Here is an 11,321-nt window from a genome sequence, read left to right on the forward strand (position 1 = left end):
GTCTGGGCTGTTCCCTGTTCCCAAAGCCCCAAGGGGTGAGCAGGAGCCCCCCAGCCCCGGGTCTGGGCTGTTCCCTGTTCCCAAAGCCCCAAGGGGTGAGCAGGAGCCCCCCCAGCCCCGGGTTTGGGGCTGTTCCCTGTTCCCAAACCCCCAAGGGGTGACAGGAGCCCCCAGCCCCGGGCCTGTTGCCAGGGTACCTCCATGTTGTGCCGGTGCAGGGGGGTCCGGCAGTGCTGGATCACGGAGGGCTCGTCGGCGTAGAACAGGGAGCAGATCTGGCAGAAGAACCCGGCCTTGGGCACCAGGATGTCCAGGGCTGAGGGAGCAGCACACGACAGTCACCACAGGCAGCTCCAGACACATCCCAACCCCACACTCCCTCCCCAAACCCGGGCAATTTGGGGGTCCTGGGTGGAAATCACAGGGTCTCAGCCCTCAAAAAACCCGGTTTCTCACTCGAGCTGGTCCCTGTTTCAACCCACACATCATTGCCATGGGCAGTAACCACAGCAATTTCTGGGAATTTTTTGGATCTGAAGGCCCCTGCAACTTCCTCGGCATCTTTTGGCCTTTGAGGTGTTTTATCTCCAACTCCTGGGCCAGATGTGGCTCTGCAGTGTCCCACCAGCCCCATCCTTCCAGGGAATGGCCCCCAAGCCATCAGACCAGGAGCCAGATGTTCCCAGCAACTCCTTTTCTGGTTCCAGTGTTTTATGGAAAAGGAATTTAGAGGAGGATCTTATTAAAAAAAAAAGGGAATACATCTCTACACCCCCATTTCAAAGCTGTGTCAGCAGTTCCCTCCTTCCTAGGCACGGAAAGTTGGGAATAAAACTCATCCCAGGATGGGAACACTCAGGAGGTATCCCACTGCCCTGTGCTGACCATCAATAAATTTGCCTGTATTTGTAAATCTTAGGAAAAAAGTACTTTCCCTGTTGAGCTTTCAACTGGTTAAACAGGGATTTGGAGGAGCAAAGGACAAAAATCATGGATTCTGGGCCCTGACTTCGAGGTTCAGTGTGGTTGTGGGACACGGAAGGAGTTTTAAACAGACAGGAAAGTTCTTCCTACCAGGAAAGCCTGGAGAGTTTGGGGTGGTTCCTCTGGGTTTCCCTTTGGGAGTGCTCTGCATCTTGGGGACACCCAGAGCTTTCTTCTGCTTGGGCTCTGGTTCTGCCCCTCCTGATCCCAGCTGAGCTGCTGGAGACAGAAATGCACGTTGGAATGGAAGGGAATCCTGGAATGGTTTGGGTTGGAAGGGACCCAAAGCCCATCGATCCCACCCCTGCCATGGGCAGGGACACCTCCCACCAGCCCAGGGGGCTCCAAGCCCCCTCCAACCTGGCCTTGAGGTCCCTCACCTTTTGGCTTGGAGATTGCAGAGATTTCCTCTTCTGGATTCGGATCCCCCAAAATTCCTATTTCTTCTGGTCCTGCAACAGCAACAATGTCCTCCTCCTCTGGTCCTGCACTGGCAGCGATTTCCTCTTCTTCTGGTCCTGCCACAGCAACGATGTCCTCCTCCTCCTCATCCTTGTGTGCACTCTTCCCTGGGGACGCGTTTTCCTCCTCCTCCTCCTCGTCCCCGACTTCGTCGACCGTGACGAAGTTCAGCTCCTCCTTGAGGTGGTTGAAATCCGCCAGGAAATCGTCCTCCTCCTCGTTCACCTCGTCCAGGGTCACCAGGGGGTTGTCCTCGTTGTCCTCCTGGATCTCGTCCACGGTCACCAGGGCCGTGGGGTCGTCGGGCACCTGCGAGGACGCGAAGTCTGCGGCGCCGGCCTTGCCCTCCTCCCCGCCCAGCTCGGCGGGCTCATTCAGGGGCAGCTCCTCCACCTCCCCGATCTCATCCACCGTCACCAGGGGCTCGGTCTTCAGGTCCCGCTCCTTGAAGGCGGGCTGGGGGAGGTCCCTGGGGGCTCCCGGCTCCTCCTGCTCCGAGATCTCGTCCAGGGTGAGCAGGGCCTGCGGGTCCTTCACCGCCTCCGACAGCTCCTCCTCCTCCAGCACCTCGTCCACCACCAGCAGCCCCTGGGGGTCCCCCGGCGGGGCGGGCGCGTCCTCCTCCTCCCCGATCTCGTCCAGGGTGACGAAGGACGGCTCCCCCTTGGCCCCGGAGCTCTTCCCTTTCCTCCTCTTGGACGCGGGCTCCGACGGGCTGGGCTTGGCCCCCTCTTTCCTCTTGCCCCTGGGGGGGTTTCGCCGCGGCAGGACCGGAGACTCCACCTCCTCCACCACCTCGTCCACGGTGACAAACTCGTCCAGGTTAAACGGGAACAGCTCTTCTTCCTGGGGAGTGTCAAAGTGAGAAGGTAACATTCAACTTCACCCCCGCCCACAGCCTCGGGAGAAACATCCACAGCCTGCCTGCAGGGGGAAAAACCAACTTCATTTGAGGGCAGGGAAAACTGTCCAGGCCCTCAGTCCCACGGGGGAGGATTCATTGGATTTCACTCGGATTTAATTCAGGAAACCAAAGCACTTTGCGAAATCCCAGTGGATCAATTGACAGCATCCCACACTGCCCGGGCTGGGAAGAGCAGCCTGGCAGCGTTGGCTGCCTGTGNGGTTTATATGGCAGCACCAGGAAGCTCATCCCAGTTCCTGGGGGTTTTCCAGGTGGACAGGGAGCAGCAAAGGGGTCCAAAGCCCCATTCCCAGCAGACCCAGGGCGCCCCAGATCCCTCCTGGAAGCTGCTTCCCTGTGGATATCAGACCCAGTCCCTATCACACTATTCCCACCTCTCGGATTTGAGCCATCCCAAAGCTTCCCAGGCCACCCCCACCTGCTGGAGCCAGAGCTTTCCAAATGGGAACAAGGATGTAGGGAGATGCCAGCAGGGATCCCTGGGGGTCCCATTCCCAGGGGACCCCTGGAGATATCCCAGTGCTGTGCCGGGAGAAGCAGCAGGAAGGGGAGGCCCCTGATCCCACTGCCTGGGCATCCCCCGGGAATATCCTGGGGGAAAGCACTCCCTGAACATGAGAACTGGCCCCCAGATTTCCCAGGCTGGGCAGCCTGGTGGCAGCACAGGAGGGACGGGTGGGATGTGCCAACGGACCCAAACACGGAATCAGATCCCACCAAAGTGGGTTTTATCCCCATTTTTCCCAGCCGGGTCTCCAGGATCCAAGGTCCTGGTTTTCCCCTCTCAGCCAGAGCAGCCCCAGCCACGCAGAGCATTCCAGCCTGGAAAAGCACCTTCCCAGGGGGCGTTTTCCAGGCTCAGTGTCCGTCCTGGGCTGTGAGTTCCCCCTGTGAGTCACTGGAGCTGCACCCGCCAGGCTGGGGATGCTCCAAGGGCTCCCAGGGCTCCGGGAACTGGGAATATGTGACTCCACTCAAAAGCAAATAAATTCAAAACCTGGCTCTTTTATAATGAAGGTTTCTTGGATTTGTTTCTGGTTTCCTATGGAAAATTAAACAGATCAAAAAAAAAAGAAAAAAAAAAAAAGAGCAGGACTGTTGGAGCTCAGAAAGCACATCCAGAGCACACAGAGCACCTGGGCCTGCTCCAGAGCACGGAAAATCCCAAGGATCTCTGCCCAGAGGGAGGGAGTGCCCTGGGAGGGCCCTTTCCCAGCAATCCCACACTGCGTTGGCCGCCTGTGGAAAAGGGACTGGACACCACGGGCTGGGAACAGAGCTCTGGGGCAGCTTTGGGTGCTGCTTTAGGGCCAGATGGTTCCCAGGGATGGATTTCATGGCATCTGATCCCAGCTGGGCCTTCCTGGCGGTCCCGGCTCCTGGGAACAGTGACCGAGAGATCTGGGGGGAACCCAGCACGTGGGAAGATCCCAAAGCAATTCCAGCATCCCAGAGCCCACGGCACCGGCACTGGGTGCAGGAAGGGCAGGGACTTGGTGATCCCACCCCGTGGGAGGTGGGGAAGGATTCCTGAGAGCAGCACCCAGGCCTGGGGTCAAGGAACCATGGAATGGTTTGGGTTGGAAAAGACCTGAAATCCCACCCAGAGCCACCCCTGTCCATGGGCAGGGACACCTTCCCCCAGCCCAGGTTGCTCCAAGCCCTGTCCAGCCTGGCCTGGAACATCAACACCCTCTGCACCTTCAATCCCCCCATGGTTCCATCCTTACCTCCTTCTGCTTCCCACTGCTGCCAGCGCCACTGGTCCTGTCCCCACCAGGACCCTGCAAAACGAGAGAGGAGTTCCCATGGAACGGGGTCAGCCCCTGCCCCGCTCCCAGGAGACCAAACCCACCACCAGACATGGCTATTCCAGGCCCTGAGGAGTTGCTCTGGGATGTCCCCAGGGCTGCTCCTGCTCCGGGCTGGGCAGAGCTGCTGCTCCAGGGACCGGCCACCGACCATGAGGTGACACCTCAGGAGCCTCTGCCCAGTGCCCAGTGCCCGAGCAGGACTGGGCACGGCAAATCCCAGCTCCCAGTGCCTGTGCAGGACTGGGCACAGCAAATCCCAGCTCCCAGTGCCTGTGCAGGACTGGGCACAGCAAATCCCAGTGCCCAGTGCCTGTGCAGGACTGGGCACAGCAAATCCCAGCTCCCCAGAGGACACACAGCTCAGCTCCCATCCGGAACCACTCCGAGGACACACAGTGAGGATACAGCCACGACTCACTTCCACAGCACCTCGGCAGGACTTTCCCACCAGTTCCACCCTCGTGCTGCACACATGGCAGATAAAGGAACTGTGGATGTATGGAAAAGGGAAGGGGAACACGCAGCCACTGTCCCAGGCTGGGAGAAGCCCGGGGTCAGTGCTGGCACGGGGACCTTCCTGCCTCTCACCTGAGTGCTGCCGGGGTCCTCCTCCGTGCCGGGGGCTCCACTCTCTCCCTCTTGGCTCTGTTTTGAACCAGCCCTAGATTCCACCTGGGAGTCCTTCTCCTGCTGGGATGAGCTCCTCCCACTGCCTCCCTGTCCATCCACTGTGGAGCTGCCGCTCCCTCTCCCCTGGGCGCTCCCTGCTGTGGGCTGGGCTGCTTTGGAGGGGGTTCTCTTGTCCCCCCCTGCCTGGCCCTCGGCTCTGGGGGGGTTCTGCTCCCCCCCTTTGCCCGGGGAGGGCTCGCTGCTCTTCGCTGGGGGCCTGGCCTTGAAGATATCCGGGATAGACACCACTGCCCTCAGGAGGGTTTTACCCACAGCGGGCTCCTTGAGGGATAAAAAGGGGCTCAGTGGAGCTCCCGGGTGGCTTCTGTCGGGGTTTGCCGCTCCCGTCCCTTTGTTCTGGTGGCTTTTGGCCGAACTTCCCGCGCTGCTCCCACCGACGGCACTCGGAGCATCTTCCAGAGCAGCCCCAGCCTTGGCTGCTGCTTTTCCAAGCTGCTTCTCCAGCTCTGCCCCAGCCTTGCCCAAGAGCTTCCCGGGGTTCTCCTCCGCAGTGTGTCCAGCTTTGAGCACACCCTCCTCTGCTCCAGCCACATCCAGTCTCTTCCCTGGGGCCTCCCTGGTTTTAGGGACAGGTCTCCTCTCGGCCACCGGAGCTCCAGACGTTTCAGGGTTGCTTTTCCCAGCCTCAGGAACAGGGCTCTTCCCAGGAGCAGCCAGCTCGCTGGCTGGCTGGGTGACAGCAGGTGACAGCGTGTCCATGGGAGCCCCCTCATCCCTGGGGGACACTGCTCCAGGGCTGGCCCCCGCTGGCTCCCCGGCTGCTGGGATCACCCCACGACCCGCTGGATCCCCCTCAGCCCTGCTGGATGATCCCAGTGCTTCCATGGCAGGGGCAGACGACTCTTCATCCCCCTCCTTGCTTCCCTTCTCCAGCAGCTTTGGTTCAGGAGGACCTTTAGGAGCCTCTTCCGTCCCCGCACTGGAAGGCGGCAGCAGCTTCTCTTCCCACCTCTCTGCAGGTGATCTGGTGCCAGCAGGTTTCACGGGAACACCAATCCCAGTATCCACGTCCTCCACAGCCGTCCGGGCCAGGCTCCCAGGTGACTCCCTGGCTGCTCCTCCCGGCTGGGGCTCGGGGGGCTCCGTCTGTCCCGCTGGGATCTCCTCCGTGCCACTGGAGGCGGGAGTGGCTCCTCTCTTTGCCCCCCTGGGCTCTCCTGGCGGATCAGCAGCTGCTCTTGGCACCACTCCTGACCCCTCGGGAGATTTTTTCGAGCCAGCGCTAAATGCATTTAAAAGAAACAGAAGAAATCAAATCATGTTGAGAATTCCACACTCACAGAGCCCTCCTGGCAGGGCCCTTCCTGCCGCGGCAGCGCCCGGCACTGGGAACTGGGCTGGTGCTGCCAACCGTGAGGTGAGGAATGGGATGGTGCTGAGAACTCACCTCAGCACCTCGAGGGCAGGCCGTGGGCAGGACTGTGGGCAGGCCCCGTGCCAGGAGTGCCCCGGGACCTCAGGGCTCACATGGCCCCCCAAAATTTACATCCCGAGTGGGAAAGTGAATGGACAATGAAAACAAAGCTCCAGTGCCTCTGGATTTAGGAATCAGCAGTTTGGCTCTGTCTCCAGACGGGGCAGTTGGCAGCCCAGAGAGCTCTGCCAGGAGCAGCAGGTTTGGGGCTGGGCTCAGTTTTTGGGAAGGGAGGGGATGCTCTGGGTTCAAACCACGCTGACCTCGCACAAGGGGCACAGAGGCTCCTTTGGGCTCTGCTTTCCCTGGATAACCCACTGCCAGCCCCGGGGTGACACAGCCCAAGGTGCCAACCCAGAGCATGGAGCTCCTCAGAGAACTCCTGAGACATGAGGGGTGTTTGTGTTCTCTGAAGGAAAGACTCCCCCACGGGGATCTTGGGAGACACTGGAGTTAGAGATGCCTGTTATCCCACAGAGCTCCAGCAGAGCAGCATCCAGCACCTCCCAGCTCAGCCAGACCCCCCAGCAAGGGATGGAGCTGGATAGAATGGACTCGGCTCAGGGAAGGGTTAAGCCTGGAAGTGGCCAAGGTGGGGGATAAGGAGACAAACACGGAGCAACAGGAAGATTCAGTAAGAAGAGGAAGATTCTGCAAGAACAGGTAAATCCATTCAGCTGGTGCAAACACCAGCTCCAAGGGAGGGTATGGAGACAAAATGTATGGAGAGAGGAGAAGGGATGGGAATTCTGCTCCCAGACCCTTCCCAGCACCAGTGTAACACTGGAGATGGAAAAGCCCTGCCTGTCACCAGGGGCAGCAGGGCTGGGGACACTCCTGCCCTCAGTCCCTCCTCTGCTCTCCATGGGCTTGGCCCCCTCAGCCAGGACACAGAAGGGATTCTGACAGCAATGAAACATTTCTGTTTGTGCCCAGGGATTTTCCTCTTCTGTCTGAGCACCTTCCACTGGGATTTGCTGAAGTCTCCATGCCTGTGGAGCAGGGCACACCCTGGGGCCATCAGAGCCCAGAAGTGTAGATCCAGGCCCAGGGTTAGACTTGAATTAAATAAAGGTCCAGCCCTGCCCTGCCCTCACAGCCTCTGCTGAGGCACTTCTGGGAAGGGATGGAGCAGTGTCTGGGAACAGGGATGACACCCCAAGCACAGGGCTCAGCACAGCTGGATTATCACAGCTCCAGTGAGGCATCACTCCCCAAATCCTGAGGGGAGACAAAGCCCACCCTGGGCCTTCCCAGGGCCCTGGGGGGCCCCAAAACCCACCCGTGGGCTCAGACCAGGCTGAGGGGCAGAGAGGGATGGGCAGAGGGACAGCAGGGACCCCCAGGAAGCATCCAGGACCAATGGATCACTGCCAGGCACTGCCTGCCCAGGGATGTGAGGGGTGAATCCAGCCCCTGCCCCAGCACAGAGCCTGGGCCATGTCCTGCTCCACACCCAGCAAACCAGAGTACAGGGAGCAGTGGGATGAGCCAGGAGTCACAACCTGGAGAAGAACCCCCAGCTGTCCCAGCCCAGGACAACTAATCCCAAACAAAGGCAGCCAGGAAAGCACACCAGTGCTCAAACCAAGTGTGAGGAATTCCCAGCTCAGGGGAACTTCCAGAGGTCCTTCAGCCCCTTCTGCCCCCCGAATCTCACTAATCCCTCCCTCTCCAGAAACACAGGGAAGGGCTTCGGGTCTATAATAACATTTAAGATGTTTTCTGCTTCTTATGAAATGAACTAAAGCAACGGAGCCCCAAAGGCTCAGAGGGAGAAGACAGGGAGAACGTGTGGAGTAGGGAATTTGCAGGGGAAAAGGGCAGCTTTCCACGTGTTCAGCAGCCACAGCAGGGCTGGACTCATGGAAGAGTCGCCTGATCATCAGGAATTAACTGCACTAGTTAAAGCCCACCTGGCTGGAACCAAAAAGGTTCCCTGTGTGGCTGCAAAGCTGGGAGGGAGAGACGGTTTGGGAACTAAATGTTCCCAAAAAGGAGGAGTTTCACGGCATAAGGAATGACAACTCGACTTCTGAAAGGAATGATGTCTGAAAATATAGAGCAGTGTATATATATAGAGAGAGTATAATGGCATGACTTGGAATTTAGGACCATCATCACACGCTTTTGGGGGGTTTTTAACAACAAAACTTTTCCAGAAATACGGGTTTGAGTGACAGAAAGTGATTTAAGTCATATTTGTTAACAAAAACTTGTAATGCTCTATCCATTTATAAAACAAATCATGATCAGAACTACAACCAACAAACAGTTACTCCACAAACAGAAAGTTTACTACAACCAGCATCCACAGAACAGCTTGAAATGGCACAAACCAACCCCGTTTCTGGGTCCTGGTGTTCTAGAGCAGACAAACATTTCTATAAATCACTTCAGGACCTGGATCACAGAGTGAAGTTCACGTTAATAACTTAAACAAGGAAGTTTCAGTGCATTTTTAGCATTTGGAAACAGAAAGAACAGAGCCAGGGGCTGTGACAGAGGGAGGAGCTGCAGGATGAAAGAAACCCTCGGGGGTTAAATACCCCCCAAATTCTCTCACCAACACATGGAGCCAGACACACCTGCCAGCCCAGGGGGGAAACCCTGCCCAGAGCAGTAAAACAGTGACAAAAGAGGATTTCCTCCTGTTTTCCATGGGTTGGGAATGCAATCCCAAACACTGTGGCTCTGCGGGGACACACAGAGCACACGGGGGGAGGAGCAGGGACACGGCTGGGGGAGCTCCCAGCAGGATTTTCCATGGAGCTGGGCTGGAGAGAGGCTCAGCACCCCCCAGATCATGGACAGGGCATTCCAAGGAAAGGGAGACACAACCCCCCAGCACTTGCAGGCCATACCTTGCTCTGCTCCCTTCCTCTCTCTTCGGGTCTCTCTTCCCAGCTTCGGCCTGAAAGGCAAACCCAGGGTCAGTGTTCAGCACTTCCAGAGGCTCCACATTCCAGAGCCCACCACCCCAAACGTGGCAGATCAAAGCACAGGGAACTGTCCTACAGCCCAGGGCAGGGACTCCCTGAGCTGGCACTGGAGGGGATGTCCCAGCACTGCAGACAGAACCCGTGGCACAGCACTGAGGGTTTGGGTCCCTCCAGAGCCGTGGCTGGAGCAGAACTGGCTCTGGGTCTGGGATACACCTGCAGGAGAGGGATGTCCAACACTCCTCAGCCCACACAGCACCTTCTTCCCTGTACTGTGAGGGTGTGAATGGCTGCAGAGCTCAGGGGGAACATGTTCTTCTCCTTTTCTTCTTCTCCTTCTCCTCCTCCTTCTTCCCCTTCTTCTCCTTCCCCTTCTCCTCCTCCTTTCCCCCCTTCTTCTTCTCCTTCTTCTCTTTCTCCTCTTTCTTCTCCTTCTTCCCTTTCTTCTCCTTCTTCCCCTTCTCCTCTTTCTTCTTCCCCTTTTCCTCCTCCTTCCCCTTCTCTTCCTTTTTATTGCTGATATTATTAATATTATTAAGCAAACAGCCACACACCTCTAACAAATTACACCTCAAGTTGAGCAAGTACCTACAAGACCCCCAGGCCACTCCCTACCCCTTAAATCCAGCCATTCCCTGCAGGATGACTGTGTGTTCCTACAGAAAAACCTCCTGGATTGGCTGTTAAATGAAATAATGTCTCCTGAAAAAGGCACCACGATAAAAAAGCCCTTTAAGCCTCAGTGCTGAGATCTCCATCTCCTTTCCAAAGGCACTTCCCAAACTCACTGCAGACAATCAGGATCAGGATCAGCAGAATTCACTGTTATTTATGGATGTGATTCCAAGGCCTTCAGTTTTCTGTGAACGTTTACCCCAGAGATAAGTGCCCAAAGTAACAAGAGCATGTTCTAAGGAATTAACAACTACTTGGGTTTTTCTCCAGGATCTGACTGAAAGGTTTCCAGAGGAATTAACCTCATGTTCCTTTGGGTTCCCAGGCACACAGCCCAGACTTTGGCAGGGAATGGAGAAGATGGACAAGAGGGAACTGACTCCAAATGCAGTGAAGGAAAACAGCTGGGAAAAAAATCAGTTTTCCCTCTTCCCAGGCATTTTTGTCTCCCCCTCAGTTCCAGACAAAACTAAAGCCCTGAGTTCAACCCCAAAGCACAGGCTGGCTGTGACACCTGGGCTGTGACAGGGGCACTGCCAGCAGGGAATGATCCTGTGCTCCAGTGGCACATCCCCCTTCCTGCTCCAACACTTCCTCCCTGTTTCTGGCATTTCAGCACTATTAAATTCAGGCATTATCAGCAAAATTCCAGAAATCCAACTCTGAAGGGATGGAGCAGCACTTCCATGGCTGCTCCCCCCCAAATCAGCTCTAAGTGCCCCAAAATGTGCAGCTGGGAAGAAATGTTCAGGAAACAGGGTGGGAATGCCCTTCTTTGTGGGCACTGACTTGGGATGAAACGTTCCCAGGGACAAAGGGATGTTCTTCTGTCACTCCAGACACAGGGAGCAGCTGGAAAAGCAGATTTCAATCACTCTGGTGGATGTTTCTCATCGTGAGGGCTACAAGGAAGGGTCTTTTCCTTATTTTTCAGTGCTAAGGGAGCTTATTCCTTACAATTATTAGACTTGAGAAAAAGCTTGTTAAGGATTTGTTAATTTTCTTCAGCTACAAAGTTCAGGTAATGAAAGATGTGGAGAAAGGAGGGAGGGGGAAAGTGGGACTATCCTGAATTTAGGCTAATTAATTGCTCCTAAAGAGGGAACTGCAGCACTTCCACCACGGATGAGGGGTCAGGACAGGATGGGAAGAGCTGGGAAGGCAGCTGGGGCCTGTTTTCCCTCCCTGTGGAAGAAAAGGATGGATGCCCTTGTTGTCATTTGGAACTTTCTCCTGTGAATAAAAGTGAAGGGAGAAACCAGAACCTCCAGCACATCCTGGTGTGGGAATGGGATCCCACAGGCATGGCACTGAGAGGGAACAGCAACACCTGGGGAATGAGAGCTCCAGGAAAGGAATTCACAGGGATAATCACCCACTGCGTCCTGGGGAGCCAGGCTGGGAGAGCTGGGGGG

The 11,321-nt window shown here is 56.7% G+C and overlaps 1 protein-coding gene across 1 annotated transcript in view; it reads right to left on the minus strand.

The window, feature by feature from the left end:
• LOC108639140 (zinc finger protein 638-like) overlaps window positions 1-11,321 on the minus strand; it is a gene marked incomplete at its 5' end in the record, with an annotated part of 33,407 nt that overhangs the window by 1,987 nt on the left and 20,099 nt on the right. Inside the window, 7 exons of the mRNA XM_029958636.1 lie at window positions 198-316; window positions 1,075-1,203; window positions 1,365-2,292; window positions 4,102-4,155; window positions 4,774-6,097; window positions 6,263-6,294; window positions 8,766-9,203. Of these exons, the coding sequence (XP_029814496.1) occupies window positions 198-316; window positions 1,075-1,203; window positions 1,365-2,292; window positions 4,102-4,155; window positions 4,774-6,097; window positions 6,263-6,294; window positions 8,766-9,203 (3,024 nt within the window). The remainder of the gene's footprint in view (window positions 1-197; window positions 317-1,074; window positions 1,204-1,364; window positions 2,293-4,101; window positions 4,156-4,773; window positions 6,098-6,262; window positions 6,295-8,765; window positions 9,204-11,321) is intronic.

Source organism: Manacus vitellinus, unplaced genomic scaffold, assembly GCF_001715985.3.
Source record: "Manacus vitellinus isolate BGI_N305 unplaced genomic scaffold, ASM171598v3 scaffold_162_pilon, whole genome shotgun sequence".
Classification (NCBI taxonomy): Eukaryota; Metazoa; Chordata; class Aves; order Passeriformes; family Pipridae; genus Manacus; species Manacus vitellinus.